Below are 20,931 nucleotides of genomic sequence, written 5' to 3'. Positions count from 1 at the left end.
TTTTGGCTGTTTGATATGCCCATGCTTGTGCATATGTTTAACATACACATATTTAGTACACACACTTATGACGCCTTTTGAAATGACTGCGGAACAAAAAACAGAAATTTCATAAAAAAAAAAACTGTTAACAATTAACCGATTTCTCATCTTGTGCTAGTTTTAATTTTTTTGTTTTTTTAAAAAAGGGGTACACAAAATGGTGTATATAAAAAAAAAAAAAGTATCACCACATGGAGAAACAACGCAAAAAGGACTGCTATATGTTCACTGAGGAACTGCTTCTCAAGAAGCATGTGGACAAACGAGAGGCTACTGGGGAGAGGCGCCATTACGGAAAACACTTGTTCTGATGGAACTTACTCTTTCACATACTTTTCTGTGTATATTTTAACCAGTTCTGCTATTTCCTTTTCGGTTAAATATTTCTGTATCAACTCCCCGTCTTTGTTTGATAGATAGGCTAACTCGATTTTTTCGCTTTTGGGTACCTCACTATCTGTGCTCTTGGCCAGCGTTTTCAGGGCCAGCAATAGGCCATCCTGCAAAGTCATGTCCTTCTTCCACTCCTTCGGGGGAAAATAAATGGGAAAATGCGTTACATGAGAAGAGGGTGCACACATGCATGGAGGGAAACAACCCATACGTTTACAGCAATTGGACAAGTGCGTGGGCACACATTCGCATACAGGAGCACTCATAAATTACCTGTTTGAGAATCGAACTGGCCGTCAAATTATTCGTGCCAATGGCTGTAGCAAACCATCCAGAATAGTTCCCACTCGGGTCGGTATGGTACAGTTGGTATCCCTCCTTTACATCATATCCTGCAATAAGAAAACTGACACCATAAGGTCTTAACCCACCATATTGTGTGTAACTCTGCTTAATATCGCAAATCTGAACGACTAATTGGGACACAGGTTGCACATCATTGTAGTTGTACAAATATCTTTGTGTGTATAATCTGGACTGGTTTATTAAAATGTTCGCATCGGCATTTAATCCTGCCACTCCACAAAATATATGTTTGTCAATTTTGTATATTTTTTCGAAATTATTTGCCTTATCTATTAACTTCGATATGAACACTTTGTCAGCCCCCAGAATTACACCCTCGTTTGTTATTATGCCAATTGTTATGCTTGCATTATTTATTGCTTCTAGGGCATATTCTACTTGGTATAATCTACCCTCTGGGGAGAAGGTCGTCGTCCTACTGTCATATCTCCTGGCCATTCCTGAGCAAGGTTATTACGTGTGATGGGAGAATTTACGCTCGAAGAGGTGTCCCTCTATCGTTTGGAAGCTTGCAATTGGGAGGAAATGCAACTTGGTATTTTGGCCACCTCTAATTTGCATTCCCTTCGTTGTTTCGTTTTTCACGGACTGAACAACGAAGTATATGTGTGTGCTGCTACACGTTGCGCTACGCAAGCTTGTTCATAAATGTGCTGCAAATTTATGCGCATGGAATGGTTAATAGGAGAAAATAAATTAGAGCTATGTCGATGCAGCTTAAGGTGAGTGGGAAATAATACGCCCTTTTTGAACTTTTTTTTTCCCTTTCTCTCAAAATATGTGAGAGTAGCTCAGTTACGACCTTGAGTGTGGAGGGGAATTATGATAAAGGGACTAGGGCTTAATAAAAAAAACAAAAAGGGAAAAACAAAACCAAAGCGATGGTGGTGATGCTTATTTGTATTGTTTCACACTTTTACCGCACGCGCCGTGGGGCAAAGGCCTTTTGAAGAATGCTGGCAGAGATGGAGCACGTACCAATGGTTTGTGTCACATGTGCTATAATTACGAACAGATATATTATTATGCAATTGGGGATGTCATTCCCGGGGAGCATCAAAAGGTGAAGGTGCGAAAGAAGGGCAAAGTGGGAATACGTCCCGTAGGGAAGGTAAAAAGTAGGCACATGCGGCACGCCACAAGGGGGGGGGCTCGTTACCCGACGGATGGCTCTCGACACGCATCCCCCGAAATGTGCCTTACACTCTTGCGCGCGGTGTCACCAATGATACATGCGAGTATGTCCCATTGGGAGGAGCTTAACAAGAAAAAATAAAAAAACAAAAAGTGCTCTTTAAAAATTGGAAACAGGAAAACAAACTGATAACTTCGAGGAGTAACCTCTTAACATGGTGATTTCCCAAATCAGTGACTTCCCAGGTGAGTGACTCCCCACAGTAGAGATACTCCAAAGTAGCGACCTCGCCGAAGAGCCACTTCCAAAAGCACAGTTCTCATCCCTACTTGCATTTACATATCAATTTAATCTATCACACGAACATTTAGGGCGCACCCGAATTGAATATTATCAAAATTTCATTCGCACAAAGAGAACCCCCCAAGGGTGTAAGAAAATATCGAAGGAGATACACCAACCCTACCGTACAAGCCATATGCCCCAGGTGGATAGTCCAAGCATACACTCCTGCTGTAAGTGCATGAGAGTATAAACATATGCGCAGCTAACATACTCGCATGTGCGCGTACCATGCGTGCATAGCATACAAGCAGTAATTATTTGAATGCGTATCTGTATGCGTGTAGTCACGCCTATACGTTTGTATTGACAACTCTTCTCCCCCGTCACCACAGTTGAACAAAAATTGTACAAAAGAGTGTACGTGAATTTGTTTTATTATATTCGTTCTGAGCATCCTCGTGTGTTCATCTGGTGGCCATCTAGACGATTGCTTCGATGCGCATAAATCACTTTACATGCTTGTGTTATCTTAAATTGGTCCCAAGTCCTGAGCGTTGATTTAGCCATGTTCACACTGTTGTGTATATGCATGGTTAAATCCGTTTTGTTTTGTATGTCACTGTGTAGCATCTACAGCGCGCTGGCGTTGTTCGTTCATCGCTCATTTGCGTGTGCACATATATACTTGGGTACTTTTTTTTTCTGCTCCTGCGTGAACGTTGTCCAACCGACGGCCTGTATCACATTCATATTCGCATAGTTTGCATCTGTCCTTTCATTTTAATAACAAAGATCAAAGTGGACAACGCGAAATTGCCTCGTGCAAGTAGCGTACGTATTTACACCGCGCGTTAAATGTATATATTTATTCGGAACGCCATTTTATATATTCCCCTTTTTGATATCGTTTGTAGGGACTCCTGTGCAAGAATTCAAAATAACAATTCAGATAACGTAACTCGAAAATAAAAATGAGTTATGATAGAGCCATAACCGTGTTCAGTCCTGATGGACATTTGCTACAAGTAGAACATGCCTTGGAGGCGGTTAAAAAAGGAGGCTGTGCAGTGGCAATAAAAAGTTCAAATTTCGCTGTTCTGGCAGTGGAAAAGAAGAACATTCCGAAATTGCAAAATCCAAGAACGACCGAGAAGTTGATCAAGTTGGACGAACACAATTGTTTAGCCTTTGCGGGGCTTAATGCCGATGCGAGGGTTTTAGTGAACAAGGTGAACTAGCCACAACGTGCAAAGTGTTTTTTTTTTTTTTTTTTTTTTTTTTTTTTGCAGACAGCCAAAATGTTCATTTTTTTTTTTTGTTTTTTGTAGATAGCCAAAATGTTCATATTTTTTTACACTTTTTTTTTTTCCCCTTTCAGACGCGACTGGAATGCCAGAGGTACTTTTTAAACATGGACGAACCGGCGCCAGTTGACTACATTGCCAAGTACGTCGCAAAGGTTCAGCAAAAGTTTACACACAGAGGAGGCGTGAGACCATTTGGAATAGCAACATTAATAGCTGGATTTAAGAATAACAAAGAAATATGCATTTACCAAACTGAGCCCAGCGGAATTTATGCATCGTGGAAAGCGCAGGCAATTGGGAAAAACGCAAAAGTTGTGCAGGAATTTCTGGAAAAAAATTACCAAGAAAATATGGAACAGAACGATTGCCTCCTCTTAGCCATGAAGGCTATATTTGAGGTGAGCACAGCGAAGATGAGTGCGTCCGTGGCGTCTTGAAAGAGCAGGCAGGATTCTTTTGTGAAGGGAAACACCCATGATTAATTAGGTGCAATGTTGATCCTTTGCTAAATGTTACATTTTTTTTGTTAATCCATCCCATTTTTATTTGTAAATAGGTCGTTGAATTGAGCAGCAAAAATATCGAAGTCGCCCTGCTGACCGAGAAGGAATTAAGCTTCATCGATGAACAGCAAATAAACGCATTCGTAAGTGTGCACAGGGAGTGGCTGTATTGGACCCCAACAATGTGATGAAAAATGTGCACAAGTGAATCTATAGCATATCGGATTGTCATAAATAATATGTATATGTGCCCTGCGCTATCGTTGTATACGTGTCCCATTTTTGGTTCATATCGCTTGTACGTACAAGCGGAGGGGAGGAGCAGCAATGATTACCCCGATTATGCATTCGTCCATTCCTTCCCCTTTTGGTCTCTACAGGTTGAAGTTATTGACAGCGAACGAACGAAGAAGAATTCGCAGAATGAATAAGCGGGGCGAGGACTCCTCATTTTTTTATGTTTCGTACAAGTGTAGACAGAGGATATACACAAGTGCGTCCATGTGGACATTTATGCTACAAGTACATACGTAGATATGTACATATATATATGTGTGTCTGTACGCTCATTTATGTGTTTGTGCGTAGAGCCATTTTTTTTTTTTTTTTATCCTAGGGACATTTGAAGGATGTTGTACGTAATGCTAGTTTGGTCTGCATCCTCAAATTTTACATTTAAAAACTGTGAAAAAATGAAGCGGAACTTTTTAATTAACTTATAAATAAATACATTTTCATTTTGACACGCGTGTGCACGTAAACACCTCGGATGGTCTTTTGCTAAATGTGTATAAATGGGAATGGCTTATACGATTGTGCGTAACATATGCCTCACCTACATGTGAAATATGTTAAGGGGCATATATATAAAAAAAGAAGCGTTTGTTATGTGTTCCTGCTTTGGCCAAGGAGGTTCCATTTATCGCGTTATGCACGAATTGTTGTTAGGCCTATTGTAAAGAAGGCGTAAGTTTTCGATATGGTCTGTTACAAGAGTATCCTCCTTCTTATTCAACCAGGCTGCACATTTTTCCCATTTTAACAGTTGGTATACGTATGCATTTTCAAGAATTGCCATGGGGCGCGCAACATTTTTTGAAAAATCAGAACTGGGAGTCAAATAAAGGGGGCTCAAGTGGAGCTGTGTGTTGGGGAACCAAGGGTACAGTCTACATATTTTTTTCAACCACGAAAAAAATGAAAAAATTGCAAAGTGGGAAAATATAAAAAAGGTAACAATGAAAAGAGCATTGAAAACAAATAAAATAAAAACAAAAGACACATAGAATTACACACCTTTCATTGCGTGTGCGTAATTGTCACCATGCCGAATGGCAGAACATGAGCGACGTGCGGAAAACTCCAACTCAGTGGAGGTGCAAATGCACACAGCTACAGCTGGTCTTATTATATGAAAAAATGGGAAAATTTACACATCAACAAACGGGAATTTACCTTTTTTACTCGAAAAATATAGACCCTCTCATGTATAATCATTTCGTATTCTCCTTTATGCGATGTTTATTATAATGTATACAGTAACAATTTTGGCCCTGTTCTGCTTTTCCGCTCGGGCAGGCAAAAGAAAAAAAAAAAAAAAAAAAAAATTATGAGGGACCCTGTACATATACCTGACTGTGCGTCTTCCCCCCTCTATTTCAATATTGTCACAGCTTCGTTATTACTTTATTCCCTGTTTTGTGCCATTCACAATGTGGTGTTGCACACAGTGATTGCTTCAAATTTTGTTAATGAAAAATAAACTACACAAATAGGGCCAAAAAGGATGAACGGCCTCGTCGATGATGAAAAAAATTAACAGCGTCATAATTGTCCTTTTAACTAAAACGAAAAGGGGATACCACTTCACAAATCTGAGTCATCATTTTTGCAATTACCAGTTGTGTCATTACTCATACCTGTGGTGTCCTCCAAGTGATCACTTTCCTTTAAATCTTTTATAATTTTATTCTGGAACAGTATAATTTCTTCATTTTTTTTTATTTTCTCGTCCTGCATTTTGATGTAGTCCATGCAGACATAGTACACATTTAAAAGGTTGTTGAGAAATATATTGTTTTGATACTCCAGCCTCCTTATATGCTCCAGTAGTAGTTCCTTTTCAGCATTTTCTTCCTTGTTCAATTTTTCAACATCCATCATCCCGGTGTTATTCTCACGGAGGGGGTTGTTCCCATCCCTTCCATTTCCACTTGGACCATGTTTAGTTTTCCTGCTCTCATCTCTGCTACCATTACGGGCAGCACGACCCTGTGGAGCGGTCTCGGTTTCGGCCTCCGTGTGGATTCCTCCATTTCCCCCGTTAACATCCAAGTGAATATCGAAATGAACATTTTTTAACGAAATGTCCAAGTCATCGTTCGTGGGTGCATCCCTGCGTGTGCGATGCGGGGTGTCATTTTGGATGGAACTGTTTTCACTCACTGTTGGCTCATCATCAAAAGTGATGAAATTGGAAAAATTGTTCGCGTCATTTTCTATGTCCTTTTTTTCATGAAATGCCGCTGACTCCCTATTCAGAAGACATTCCCTTTTTTCAAAAAATATTTTCCGTTGTCCGTTTTTCTTAAGTGGAACAAGTGTATCACCCTGGGCGTTGTTTCTTCTTGTATCAGCACTGACTCTCGAATTGAACGTTTCGTTTTTCACCTTTCTGTTATTTTTTTTTTTTTCTCCACTATGGTTTTCACCTCTAACAGGTTTGCAATTCAAACTTGGATTCTCCCTTGCCCTACTCACCTCTGTGATAATTTCAACATTTGTAGTTTGGTTATCCTTTCTGTTTTTGCTTAGCACATGATGGGTGCTTCCTTTTGTGGGTCTTTTCTCGTTGGATTCCTTGTACCGTGTGTTTAAATTTTCAGGATTGTTGTAGCTCTTATTATTTGCAGTAGTAGTTTCCCAGAAACGTTGTCTGTGATTTATATTTTTCATTTTATGGCATTGTAACTATACGGATGGCGTGTATGAAGTGGTGTGTTTTTTTTTTTTTACGTTATGTTATTCCCATTTTTTCTCATTCTATTTCCTCGTTAGGCTCCTTTATTTGTGTGCCTGTGTTGTTTTTTCTTCCCATCTCAGCTGTTCATGTTGTTCATGTTTTTTTTGCTTTTTTTTTTTTTTTTTTTTTTTTTTTCCTGCCTGGGTTAATCATTCATGATTTTTTGACGCCCCTAAATTGTGCGTTGCCTTTTTTGCTTATTTGGAACGTGTTCCTATTGTGTGTTCACCTCGCGCAGCGTCAGAAAAGGCGAGATGAAAAATTTCTCAAACGATCACATAGTTCAGTTCACGGGGACAAAAAAAAAAATAATGATTTTTCGCCTGTCAAAATTGCCAACGTGTATTTAGAACACGTATTACTCAAACTGGAGCTAGCTTAACAAAGGATGTTCTTTGAGATTACGTCGAATGGAAGAGACGTGATCTTAGCTAAGCGGTCGTTCACAGGGGCTCTACATGCATGTCGTGCTGCGTTATACACATGTGTAGGTATAAATGCATTAGTACGCACATGCGGGAATGCAAACATATTTAGGAAGTACGTCTCACATGTGAACAGTTCACCTCGAGGCGAAATAATTTTTAAAGGGCACGGCGGGAAAAACACCTAGCCGAAGTAGGTTGACAAAGTGTTCCTCCATTGAGTTCAATACAAAATTTTGCTCCATCTGCACATAACACGCAGACATGGTTTAACATGATCCGTATGAGTTGTTCAAAAGTTTTTCGATGCATTGGCAAAGGGGGCATGATAGAAAAAAGGAAAATCTGGGAAGAGAAGCGAAGGGGGGAAGGACGAAATGCGAAACGAATTACATGTAGGTGGAAGGGACGCAGAGCCAGGCTATATCCCAATTCCACTTCATAATAATCAATATATGTACAAAAAAAAAAAATATTACTATGATGATAACTTTTTTTTTTTTTTTTTTTATCCACTCAGTTGTTACTAAGAGAAAGGTGTCAATTTTTGTTTCACTTCCTCACACGCAAGTGCACGTGGAGTAAGTTTCCCCTCTTTGCCTTCTAATCGGTGCCCAGCTTGGGCGAGGAGATCACGCGCCGCCTTTGAGTAAACACATACACACAAAAAAAGACGAAAATTAAAAAGGAAGTGGAAAAAATTCCAGACGCTTTTGCCAGCAGAGAAATAAAATGGAAATACTTAGCTTGATTGTAGGGAAATAAAAACAAATGAAAATTTCTACGCATCAGGAAGAGTGCGTAATTAATGCACTGCGATAGTGTGGTGGAGGTAATGTTGTGGGATAAAAAGTAAACCCCCTTTAACAATTTTTGCACAGGGCTAGTACAAGCAGCTGTCGTAAAAATTACGATAAACTCCAAAACTACATTTATCATTTGGTTATATTTACCCTTGTGGACATTAAACACATGTTGATGTTTCAAATTCTCGCTGGTGGCCAAATGAATACAGTCATTATTGTAACCGTCTAGGAAGTTGTTATTTATGTACCTCTGCACAATGTGGAACAGGTCTTGAAGTAGCCCCCCAATGGTTCTCTTTCCATTTTTCGTTATGTCATTTTTTAGAGCTCCTGCTCCACTGTATATAATGCTAATCGCATTTGCATTGTGAATCCAAGTCTGGCGATACAAGAGTTCCTCATGTGCATTCTTAAAAAGGTAAAAGGGGAACTTGTTTTCCTGCTCTAGCTTGATATCCATAGTGCGCAGTTGCATGTGTAGGATGTACTTTGCCAGGAAGCTCTGGAAGACGTTCGTTCGATCTAGGCAGTCGATGCAGTTGACTCGAAAGACACCCTTTTGGAAAGTGTCCACTTTTGCTGATGACCACGAGGGGAAGCGGGAACACAAATCCTTACCGCCAAGCTCATCGCCGTACTCCAAATTGTACCTAGCCCCGCTAGGAAACGAAACGGAGAAAAAGGAAAAATCGTTCAAGTCCTCAATCACCGTTTTCAGCGACGTGTGCAAATTTTGATAATTTAATTTTTTAAACTCGCTATGGAAATCAAACCAGGTATAGTTATGCTCCACGCTGCACTCCTTCAAGCATGCCGCATAGCACTGCCCTAGATACTTCTCACCAAATTGTTTATTATTCAAATTTGTGATGGAGATTTTCCCATAAGTGTTCTTCAATTTCTGCATATGTAGATTCAACGTGTTCGCATTTTGTTGCATGTCTGGGCAGATTTGTATTCTTGGCCTTATACTCAGGGTTGGCTGTTGTTTCCAGAGGACAGGGATGGATCCCCTGACAATGATGTAACTGAAAATGTTTGTCCTGTGGGCATTTTTACATACTACAATTTGTTCTGTTTCTACAAAATTGGCTACATCTCCCTTTTCATTTCCGCCTCTACACCAAAACCGTACCCCACTTCTGTTCTTATTTTTTCTCGATATCAAATACAATGTTAATTTTCCATTAGGGATATGAAACACATTTGAATTGATGTAGCCATGTATTAGGAACACCACGAACTCGAATGCATCTATGGGAATAAATTGGTGAAGCAATTTCCAGTTCCATGTGTACTCATGATTAATTTCTTTGAATTGTAGCTTGTGGAAAATGGGTTCTGCTGCCCCCTGATTTTTAATTTCATCTCCATAATTTTCTGATCCACCAGATACCAACGTGGCTAATGATTTGCCTTTCTTTTTCTCCCTTTCAGACTCAGTTATGTAAAGCCTCTGCAGAGACGCCGTTAAATTGTAGTGATAGGAGAAGTAAAAGGGGCCTTTATTAAATGCATGCCAAAAATACGCTATCGTTTTTAATGTATCTTTTGTCAATGTACTATTCTTAAGTTTATGAATGTACGTTTCGCTATTATTGCGAAATTGTGTACTCTTGACAGCGGGACCTTTGAAAAGTAAATTGTTCCATTCGAATATATTGTCGAAATTACTTTGCGTCTTTAACTTTTTGTTACAGAAGAATTTTTTACTTTCCTTTCTGTGGTTACTATTTAAGGGAGTTAACACGGCATTGCTCCCGAGGCAGAATATTTCATACTGATAATTGTGATAGTTACCTGTCTTGTCCTTACTTTCCTCTTCATCGTTCAGCTGGATAAAGGATATTTTCTTTACCCTATAAATAGCTCGATTAAACAAATAAGAAACGACTTCCGCATCAGACACTATGACTAAGAAGTTGGTATGTTCCGCTTTAATTATCCCTAAACAGCCAAAAAAGGGGAACTTTTTTTTGTTCTCATTTTCTGTGTAGCTACTGTCACGACTGCTTGTAAGTTTTTGCTTCTCCTTGACTATGTGTACATCTTCAGCATGGCTAATTTTTAAAATGTTTCGCACATTATTTTCTACGTTCACTATGCTTAAATAATTCTCATGCGTTTCTAAATAGTACCTTTGGGCTGGCAGAACAGAACCATTAGCCATTTTTATTTTGTTTACGTTTTTGATAAAATGTTGGAAGTTGCTCTCGCTTGGAGTTATCAGTTCAGAGTTCTAAACTGGCTTACCTTTTTTTTTTTTTGCCTATTTTTCGGCAAAAAGGTAAGAATATTAACATGTGGGGAGCTGTGCCCAAGTCGTATGCATGCTTCTATATGCTGTAGAAAACGTGGCGAAAGGGGCAGGTGCGCACATTGCATACGTGCGTACCAGTTACATATTAATACACCTGTTCGCAGTATTACTTAATCTATACTTTTTCTCAGTTATCTTAACATGGTTTTAAACACTTAGTGACAGCGTGGATGTGCACACATGTACATATAAAAAGTTTGTTACCATGCGCTTTCGACTTGACTCCACTTCATTGTCACTGTTATTGTCCTGTTTTTTTTTCCCCCTTCCCTTGAATGTACACTTATTGCGAACAATTTATACTTTGACAAATTCAGCATGTAGGAAACAACATAAGCGAATGCTAATGAAAAATGCTCTGCGATGTACAATGCGCAAAGTTGATTCTTCCTATGTGATGTGTGCACAGTTGCGTCACTTTAGTTGTGTCAAATGCGCGTACAAATAATTGCATCGTATGTATTTACACGCATATTGCGTTTTCTTTGCATCGCCACGCCCCGCGTACAAAAAGTGCCTCGCGTTTGCAGAAACGTATGCATGTGTATACACTTATGCATATATGCACATGTGCGAATTTGCCTATGTATCCCCTTGTTGCCACCTCAAAAACATACACCATTTTTTTTTTTGCAGTTGGCGGGTTTCACTACAACTACACACCTCGAACTGGGGAAATTTGTTCGAATATGCGTTCACCATAAAATGGAGCATAAAAGGTGTAAGGAAGCTAGCTTTTTTTCCTTTTTTTTTTTTTTTTTTTTTTTTTTTTTTACAACCACTTTGTTCTACTTTTATCGTATGAACAGGTCATAACTTTTTTAACCAATTTGTACTTAGTTTCTTTTTTTTTTTCTTATACAGTTTTGGCTATTTCAGCACAAAAAAAAAAGAAGAAAATGTTATAATGTATGACTGTGCATAATTTTATGACATAAAGTTACACAGCAAGCCACAAAGGAAACAAACATTTTTTTTTTTTTTTCATCACACTTAAAAAGTGTGCGAACAGGTGTGGGGTCAAAATGGTTTAAAATATTTTTACGCAAATTTATCTACAACAGTTTTCGCCACTTTAGAAAATGACGAAAGGGCCCTAGAGATACACATAAAGTAACGCTTCTCAAATTTTCTGCTTAAATTTGAAAGGTCTCGATTTGGAGTATTTGCGTCTTGACATATTTTTTCTTTTCTTTTCTACGCGTTTCTTCGCCTTCTTATCCTTCTTTAGCCTCTTGTCGACATACTTAACCATTGTCCTACCTCCCTTCTTGTTTTTCTTCTTCGACACCTTGGAGCCTTTTCCGGTACAAACAACGTAGGATTTTTCTCGTTTTTTTTCTAAAGGAGAAGGGTGGGGCAAGCAAAATTGTGTAAAAATTGAATCGTAACGGTGTACACGTGTAGCAGTTGCACTAAAGACATATACACACACATGGGTACGGGGCTTTCGCTGGGAATAACTGCGCCCATCTCGTCATCCTTCGGACGCCGAGCGAGGGCTTACCTGATTTGTTCTTCTTTAATATATTTGTAATGGCCTTCTGCTTAAGGAAGGGGTCTTCCTCATCCTTTTCAATTTTTCCGATTTTTGCCTCCAGTTTTTTCATTTTGGCAATTTCTCTCTTCTTGTTTCGCATTTTTGCTTCGATCACTTTCTTAATTGGCATTTTCGTAATTCTGTTAATGCTGCTCTTGTATTGATTTAGGATGGATTTGTCGATTGGGATAACTTTCCTTCTAAATTTCTTTTCTTCCTCCACAAACCATTCGGGCAGCGTGTCTTCATCTTCCAAATAAGAATGCCTATTGTACGAATCATCTATGAGATCCATTCTGCTTTTTTTATGAATTAATTTTTCTCCGATGCATTTTATGAATGCCAATTCATCTTCGTCTTTAAGTAGGTCGGAAAAATATGCGCCTACATTGCTTTGCCCTCTATCATCCGTTTTTACAATTGAGAACGTTGTGTTCTTCATCTTTACTTCGTTGTTTCCATATTTTTCTCTTAATTTTTTGTTTCTCTCCTTTCTTGCTAGCTTGTTTGGGAGTGGGATGTTGGGCAATTGGCTGTCGTCCACTTCGTTGAACTTTTCGTCATCATCCGCGTCGCTACTCGCATCCTCAACCGTGTCAACATCCATATCGTCATCTTCATCGTCACCCGCAAGGTCACCCTTACGTGCTTTGGAACCTTTGGGGCCGTCCTCCACAGCACCACTATCATCCAACTCACCATCCATCTGATTAAATATGGTGGAAAATATTTTTTGGTCAAAAAAACGATTTACATTGGATTTTTCTTCTTCCCTTTTAACATGTTTTCTTAAGCGAATTATCTTGTCTACCATTTTGTGTATGTGTTCATTTTGTTGTAGAGCCTCTGCATAAGCATGATTCTCATCGTTCTTCATTTCGTCATTGCCGCGTTTTCCGGGGTCAGAGTGTTCCTCATCATCCTCGCTGCCCTCATCAGTGTCATCCTCATCAGTCTCATCCTCATCACTGAGATACTCTTGCAATTTCCTCTTCATCATTAACTCTTCATTTTTCAACTCCATGATTTTCTGTATTTTCATCAACTCTTCGTTCTTGTATTCCATTGCTCTTTTTCGCCTGGTCAATTTCTCGTTGTTTTTCTCTGCGTTCATTTTTTTTTCCTTCATTTTTTGCTGTTCATAATCCAAATTGACAAGATATTCTATGCGGTCCATTGGGGACTCATTTATATCGCCTAGCTGCGCATTGTCCTCCTTCTCGCTGGACGAATCATTTTCTTGGTTAATCTCCAGCCTGTCGTTATTTTTGCTGCTACTCAGTATGTTGAGGTGATCCTCGAACGACTGCTTATCGAGCAACTTTAACATATTTTTGTTGAAATGTATTTCATTTTCATCATAATCTGGCTTCATCGGTTTGTTCATTTTTCTTTTCTCTAGTTCTTTTTTCAATTTTTTCTCTTTTTTTTTTTGTTCCTTTTTATTCTTTTTTTCCATTTGTGTGGAGAATTCGTTTATTTCGTCTTTTTCCGACTCGGCGTCGGAGGAACCACTCAGTTCGTCGTCCTGTAGCGAAGCTTGCGTGGTGCCAGTTCGTGTTTCCTCGATAGGAGTGTCTTCCTTCACGGGGGGCACCACTTGACTGGCTTCTTCCTCCTCTTCGTCATCTTCATCTAGCACTTGACCCGATTGTGCTTCTTCCCCCACGCTTACGATGCCCTTCCTAACTTTGTACCTCCACTTGATAAGGTGAAACAAGTCTGACTTGCCCAGAACCTTAAGATCTTTGCAGAGTTGCAGAATCTCCTGTGTGGTGCTGGGGTTTTTATATATGGCCGTATACGTATTCCTAACCAAGGGGTCCTCCGAAGTGAGGTAGTCCTTATCGAAGGTGAATTTGTTTGTTTTGATAAGTAAATCAACATAATTATCACTATGTATAAAATTACATATATCTGTGACACGATAATCATCCCCGAGGTCATATCCCTGTCTATTTTTCTTTTTCTTTTCTTTTAAAATGGTTGACAGTCCTTTTTTTTTTTTGTTTTTTTTTTGGTTTTCCTTTTCATTATCACTAGAATCGGTAAAAATATCATTGTCGCTGTCATTGTTTGTAACTGCCTTATTGGAGTCTTGCTTAAACTGTTCACTAAAAACATAAGTATAATCGAAGAGTTTCTTATCCACCTTAGCACTTAGAAAATTCAAACCGATTAGATAAATTTCGGAGGATATTTCTCTACTACTTCTTGGTTTTATATGTTTAACTTGGCCAAATAATTTTTCCATAACCCATATTAGGGATACATATTCTTCATTTCGGAAAACTTTGGTAATAAAGATACCTCTTTTTTTTAAAAAAAGATTTGCTATTTTGATGCTATTAAGGACAAGAATATTTTGATTAAAGCTGTCATATGAGTATGTTGTTCCTACATTGGGTGCCCCATCATTTAAAATCACATCAGCCTTTTCATTTTTAATTATATTTTTAATCTGCTTAATGCAGGCACTTGTAGTTATATCACATTTTAAAGTAATGACATTATTATCTATTTTCCTGATGGGCACTAAATCTACTCCTATGATGGTACTACTCCTTTTCATATTTTTATATGCCACTTGCAACCATCCTCCTGGTGCTGCACACAAATCTATTAGTATGTTTGCATCTTTAAAAATGTTATACTTTTGGGCTATTTGAATTAGCTTGAATGCAGATCTGGCTCTGTACCCTGCCGACTTGGCTAGTTTGTAGTACTTGTCAATTCTCTCCTTTCCGACTTTTTTCTTCTTCCCCATTTTGTTCCCTTTACTGGATATGTCTCGTCTGCTTCAAAATTGTGCCGCACTGTTTTTCGCGCTAACCCGGCAATTATATGGCACGGAAGATATATGTACCAATTAAAACCGGACGGGGGGGAGAGAGATGGTTGGGGACCATATCCTTCTTTTTGTTGTGCCTCCACGACGCAGGAGAATTTTTTTCCTACCCCTTGAGGTGATAATCTCTATTTTGCTAGCAAACTTTTATAATGGTCACCAAAGAGAACTATCCTTACACGCTCTTTTTTTCTGTATACATTGAGTGGGTGCTATAAAAAGTGTCATTCAGAAGGCAGCCACATGTTCGTATCCGCGCGTTACTTAATCCACCTTTACAATGTATATATTATCCCTATTCAGGGGAAAAATAACTTATCCTTCTTTTCCTGCAAAACAATGCATATGTATACCAACTCGAAGTTGCGACCTTTTTATGGAAAAGGGATCCACTTTTTTTTTTATTGAAAAAATTTAGGAAAAAGAAAGGATGCCTTTGATGCTGTAGAAAACAAATAACGTCTTCATTTTTAGAAATATATGCTGTTATTATTTAGGGGCATAAATTATGATTTTTTTTTTTTTTTTTTTTTTTTTTTCCGTTTTGGCTATATATTACCAGGCGGGGCACTGAGAAAGTATATATTTTATGCCCATTTTATTTATTGTTGCCTCAACAAATGACCGCAAAATAATTCTGTGGCTCCGAAAATTTTCGCGTAGCCGTCGTCATAATTATATAATATTTACGCCTTGTTCTGCTAAGCATAATTTTTTTCCCTTTTCCATGCTACGCCCTTTTTTTTTTTTTTTGGTGGCACTTTTTTAGCTAACTCTTTCGAATTTTTCGTCATCCTTGTGCTTGTTTTGGGAACACCATTTTTCTATCAGCTTTTCCGCCTTCTTATCTTTTTCTAAGCAATTTTAAATCGCATTATGTCCTTTTCTCGGTCACCGCCTTTTCCATTTGTATGGTGGTACAGAGGGAGGAATTTTTTTTTTTTTTTGCTCAATTTTGGAATTAGCCACCGGACGCACAGCGCAATTAATTGGGAGGTTGGGCCTTCCATATGTGCAAAGGAAAAAGCGTCTGGGGAGTATTGAAACAAAAAAAAAAAGTATGCATACCAAACTGAAAAATACATCAGTGGCACATGTGTCACGTGACTTTTCTCCCTATGTGCTTATCATGTCTCAGCGTTGCTCATAAGATAACTTTTATTTTAAAATGGGAGTAGTGGACGGGCGTCTACAAGGGCTCCTATTCCGCTTTTTTGTGTTAGGGAAAAGCCGTATAAATAGAGCGCATTTTCGGCAGCCTCTCTCACATAGGCATATGCAAGCGGACATGGTGAAGAAGCTCTGGGAGACGGCGCAATAGACTCGGAAAATTTTCACGAGATATTTTATTTTTCTTAAATTTGAAAAAAACAAACAAAAAAAAACGGCATTTGTTCTGACTGCCACATGGGGTTTCTCTATTTTCTTTGCTATAACATGTATACACAAATTTTTGCTTTTTTGGAATGGGAGGACGAAAAGGGCGTGCGATACCTGCATGCCATTTTTATCCGGCAGAGGTACATGACCCATTAATATTGTGCAAGCAGGGTGATGAGCATAAATTGCGCAGAAACTGCATAGCGGCTTAAATGCCGTAGGGACCAAAAAGTTAGAGGAAAAAAGTTGCACGCACGGGTAGATCTATCTAAGGGCACCTATCCGTATGCGTAGGTACGCGGGACATGCACACATATGGACGCATACATACAGGTGCACTGCGGCTTAGAGCTTTTACAATTGCATGTGATAAAAAAAAAAAAAAGAAAAAAAAGAAACAAGAGATTATTGGCGCAACTTTAAACAGGAAAAACGGGAAACCAAAAAAGATTACCAAAATGTGTAGCAACGATGAGGAAAAAGATAGGGCAGAAAAGGGGACAAATAAAAGGGCAAAATAAAAGGCGCTAATTGTGCACGGTAGTTATCATCGATGCATGAAAACAAAAACAATTTAAAAAATGTAAAAATAAAAAGTAAAAGAATATTCCTCGGTAGTGTCTAAGTGTCTAAGTCAGTTGAATATCCCCGATGGACACAATTGCCACGATTAATCCGTAAAGCCCTGAAAAAAAAAAAAAAAAAAAAAAAAAAAAAATTACACATTTGGTGTACATGAGCACATTAAGTTGCAACTTCTCTCCCATAAATATCTTAGCTGGGAAGACCCATGCACACAACTACATTGTAAATGCAGTAGTCGCACTCCCTCATTTGATTGTGCGAAAGATTAAACAAACCTATAACACTAGCACATATTTCAATCATCAGCATTCTAACGAAAAGGTCCGAATTGTGTGCATCTCCCAAGGCGCATGAGCTGCCCGTTATTCCTACGGAAACCCTGCAAAAAAAAAAAAAAAAAAAAAAAAAAAGTGACGATGTTACAGAACGAAATGAGAAAGCTAAAATGTGAATTTTATGTACCACGCTTATATGTTATATCATAAGTGTGGACACGGGAGTGATTCACAAAGACGCAGTGATAGGTGCCCCCTCCGTGCGTTACGAAAAGCGCTATTTATTGTATCTCTCGAATTGTCTCAATTTAAGGCTCTAGTGCATTCGTTTTTTTTTTTCTTTTCTTTTTGCCTCCTTATTCTAGGGCTATTGTGTAGATCTCCCGTTTTTTTCCTTTTGCTTACCCAGAAACGAGGTTGGACAAGCCTGCCGTGAGACCACTAGCAAACAGGGCCCATCCCCCTCTGATGGTGTTCATAATAAGTGCATCCGTCTTGGTTGTTAGCACCAGTGGGGCGTGTACTTCCTTGCTGAGTCCACTAAATTTAATTTGAAGAAAAACTGCAGTGATGACTCCATACATGCCTACGGAGGGGGGGGGAGGCAGGTGCGCGATGATAATGGCGAAAATGTATATCATACGCTGTGAATAGCGTCTTAATGGATTGCCTTAAATGGAGGCATTGTGCTGTTCAGTACACTGTTCGTCGAGCTGCCCTGTCGTGCAACGCCGCTCTGCTTACCGAGTGCTTCACAAAATATAATGGAAATCAAATTTTTCGAAATGATACGTGGGGATTTCACCGAGGCTCCCACTATGCTCGTCCCGCAAATGAATATTCCCCTGCGGTGGGAAGAAAGGGGTGAAGAAAAGGACATGAATTGGGCACGCGTTATGGCTGCGATATGAAAGTCCACTTGGCACGTTTGCATATGCGGAGTGGGACGGCCTACAAATGGCAATCAGGACAACAGCGCCAAATGGTGCCACTCTCTCCGCACAACGATGCAATATATAATAGCTCTACGTGATGTATTTTATTTCCATGTAGCTTCCTCCAATTTGTGTGTACCATGCTGCGCCGATGATGGAGAGGAACAGGGCCATGGCTATGCCCAGCATTGCCCAGTTGTAGGGCGAAATGGATCGGATTATTTCAAACCACGAGTTATACATATTTATAAGATCTTCTTAATTGGGGGTTGTTTTGTTTTCACTTGAGATTACATTAACTAGGAAGGTGGGAATACGAATTATTTTGTTTTTTTTTCTTTTCGAGCTGACGAATGGGGGACGCAACAAATGTCCATAGCCAAATGGGCCTTCCTTTTTTGTGTTTGAGTATCACAAATTAGGGATATTTTCCTTCTGCGCAGGAACGCGTTGCGCGTTTAGCTGATCTGTAAATATATATATATGTTAAAAGTGTTCTTGCGTGGATATCCCTCCGTTTATGCGTGTAACGCCTTCTCCTTTTTCAGATTCCTACCAAATAAAATGTGCTTTCCGAGTTCAAAATGTCACGCCAAGCAAGCAGCAACATGCATAAAGTATACGTTTTTTTGCTTTTGTTTATTTAAACAATTGTATAGCATTGCTGTGTATGTATGTTATGCGGTTCGAGGGGGGGATTCTTCGTTTGAATTGTAACAGGCGCCAAATGCCCTCTTTCTTTTTCTTTTCTTCTGCTAATTTGTAGCTCTTCTCTTTCCATGTGCTTTTCCACAATCCATGCATGACATGTTAAGAAAAATTTTTATAAATATATTCGTATTCGTAAAGTGTAATTTTTTTTTTTTTTTTTTTTTAATCCCTAACTTGCGACAATTTTTGAGTCAAAAAGGGGGGAGGAAAAAAAAAAAAAAAACGTGAATTTTGGAAAGGGTATGCATTTTTACAAACGTGAAATGTTTTACTTAACTTTATCGCTCCTTCGACTTTTTTTTTTTTTTCTTTTTTTTCTCTTGTTCGTTTTTTAATTTTTTCCTCTTATCATGCTGGTATACAAAGTTGGATCGCACGGAGAATGGGCAAGTTCGTTGTTGCGTGTTGGACGCGCGGCAGTTGCTTTGCTGAAAAAATAGCAGCAAAAAATTGCCACAAAATTGTTGCCAAACTGATGTCACTTTTCGCTTCCCCCTCCCACCTGTTCCTTTTTTCCTCTTTTATCAAACCGTGATTTGTTTAACATTTTTTTTTCCCCAGGAGGAAACTGCACGAGCTGTTCTTCAAAAGGGTCAAACAAATGGCAAGCAGAAGTGATACACCTCAGGAGAGGATTATGGCGTATATATAAATATGGACAATACAAGGTACGCCGTTGTGATAATATGCAAATGCGCTGCAGCGTGAATGAGTGTTATGCTCTGCGTATTTGGAGGGGGAAATTGCGGAAGGCTCAGGCCAGCTTCCACGTCGAAAGAGCAACCAAATGAAGGACGCCCCGTAGTTCCTTAAAAGAAAAGAACTTTATTTGTTGCTACGCCAAATGTGCGTGGTCCGAAGGGCGAAATGTAACCTGGTTGTACATCTATACATATATGCATGCGTGCCTACCGAACCTGTGTTGTTGTGTGAAGGACGGATGACCAAAGGAAAGTGGGGAGGAAAAAAAATGGAACAGATATTCATCGGTATATTTCTCACTTGTGTGCACTTTTTGGCCCATGTAGGAAACAAAAAAAAAAAAAAAAAAAACGGACAGGACATGGGCAAAACGATGTACAAAACAAATCACATGGCCCACTGTCTTCTTTTTCATAAAGGGAGCGGCGACATTTTGTTAACCGTGTGAGGCCCCCATAAGCAGCAACTTTTTTTTGCTCAGTTCACGAATAAGCCAAAAGGAACATATGTTTAAACAACAGGAAATTGTAATGCCACACATCATCCCGTCAGTTGTCCCTCCGATGGGATACATGTTGACCTATATATAGCTACGCTTATTTGTGCAGCTCATTTTTTTTTTTTTTTTTAAAGAGAGCAAACTGTAGACCGGTTTTTCCTTTGTGTGTGCGTAATGTTGTTGGATCTCCGCGTGAGTACATGAAAATAACACCATTTAGGGTTTTTGATTCGTTTGTTTCCATTTCGGTTCCAACATGATGCATCGTTTGAGGGTGACGCGGGTTATTTAATTCACCCATTTAAGCTGAAAAAATGGAGAGCGATTATCTTCCCCTGTGGCAATATCGTGGGCAGTTACAATAAAGGACTCCGTTTAAATGTACCCTATGTGATCCGCCATTTTGTAAAGACATAGATAATAAGATAACACATGAGAGGAAAAAAAAAAAATCACTCCTCCAATAAAGCCATATAAAAAAAAAAAAAAAAACAGAATAAAACACAATTGCGTAAAAATTGATGTCTCGAATAGAATTATAATCGTTTCGGTTTCATCAGAAAAAGATCACCCTTGTCTGATGTGTGGACTCTACATGTTTTTCTCTCCTTATCGTATGCATACAATTTTATGAACATTTCGCATGTACCATTTTGCCCTTATCCTACATATGAACAGCGCTGTGCACGTCGCAGCAAGTGTTTACACATGGCTTTGGAAGGAGTCCTCAAAATTTGAATTCATTCTTCACGACTTTTATTATATGTATGCTAAGTACGAAAGCAGCACAATGGATTGAAAGAACTCACATTGGACTAAAAAAAAAAAAAAAAAAAAAAAAAAAAAAAAAAA

The 20,931-nt window shown here is 38.9% G+C and overlaps 6 protein-coding genes across 6 annotated transcripts; 1 reads left to right on the top strand and 5 right to left on the bottom strand.

Moving 5' to 3' along the window:
- Positions 1-359: 359 nt before the first annotated feature.
- On the bottom strand, positions 360-1,239 carry AK88_04648 (uncharacterized protein; the record flags this gene model as incomplete). The annotated part of the gene is made up of 2 exons (XM_012482257.1): positions 360-569; positions 709-1,239. 2 exons carry the CDS (start codon positions 1,237-1,239, stop codon positions 360-362), a joined length of 741 nt encoding a protein of 246 aa, XP_012337680.1.
- Positions 1,240-3,192: 1,953 nt separating this feature from the next.
- AK88_04647 (uncharacterized protein) lies at positions 3,193-4,462 on the top strand (the record flags this gene model as incomplete). Its single annotated transcript, XM_012482256.1, has 4 exons — positions 3,193-3,450; positions 3,600-3,926; positions 4,085-4,174; positions 4,412-4,462. The coding sequence occupies 4 exons, from the start codon at positions 3,193-3,195 to the stop codon at positions 4,460-4,462; spliced, it is 726 nt and encodes a 241-aa protein (XP_012337679.1).
- A 1,435-nt stretch (positions 4,463-5,897) lies between these two features.
- AK88_04646 (uncharacterized protein) lies at positions 5,898-6,986 on the bottom strand (the record flags this gene model as incomplete). Its single annotated transcript, XM_012482255.1, has 1 exon — positions 5,898-6,986. One exon carries the CDS (start codon positions 6,984-6,986, stop codon positions 5,898-5,900), a length of 1,089 nt encoding a protein of 362 aa, XP_012337678.1.
- A 1,095-nt stretch (positions 6,987-8,081) lies between these two features.
- AK88_04645 (uncharacterized protein) lies at positions 8,082-10,454 on the bottom strand (the record flags this gene model as incomplete). The annotated part of the gene is made up of 1 exon (XM_012482254.1): positions 8,082-10,454. One exon carries the CDS (start codon positions 10,452-10,454, stop codon positions 8,082-8,084), a length of 2,373 nt encoding a protein of 790 aa, XP_012337677.1.
- Positions 10,455-11,727: 1,273 nt separating this feature from the next.
- AK88_04644 (ribosomal RNA large subunit methyltransferase J) lies at positions 11,728-14,911 on the bottom strand (the record flags this gene model as incomplete). The annotated part of the gene is made up of 2 exons (XM_012482253.1): positions 11,728-11,945; positions 12,112-14,911. The coding sequence occupies 2 exons, from the start codon at positions 14,909-14,911 to the stop codon at positions 11,728-11,730; spliced, it is 3,018 nt and encodes a 1,005-aa protein (XP_012337676.1).
- A 2,235-nt stretch (positions 14,912-17,146) lies between these two features.
- Positions 17,147-18,410, bottom strand: AK88_04643 (uncharacterized protein; the record flags this gene model as incomplete). The annotated part of the gene is made up of 4 exons (XM_012482252.1): positions 17,147-17,336; positions 17,638-17,818; positions 17,977-18,077; positions 18,262-18,410. The coding sequence occupies 4 exons, from the start codon at positions 18,408-18,410 to the stop codon at positions 17,147-17,149; spliced, it is 621 nt and encodes a 206-aa protein (XP_012337675.1).
- Between the last annotated feature and the right edge of the window lie 2,521 nt (positions 18,411-20,931).

Source organism: Plasmodium fragile, assembly GCF_000956335.1.
Source record: "Plasmodium fragile strain nilgiri unplaced genomic scaffold supercont1.70, whole genome shotgun sequence".
Classification (NCBI taxonomy): domain Eukaryota; phylum Apicomplexa; class Aconoidasida; order Haemosporida; family Plasmodiidae; genus Plasmodium; species Plasmodium fragile.
The sequence above is the reverse complement of the archived record's forward strand: the minus strand, read 5'-3'. Positions and strand labels throughout refer to the sequence as shown.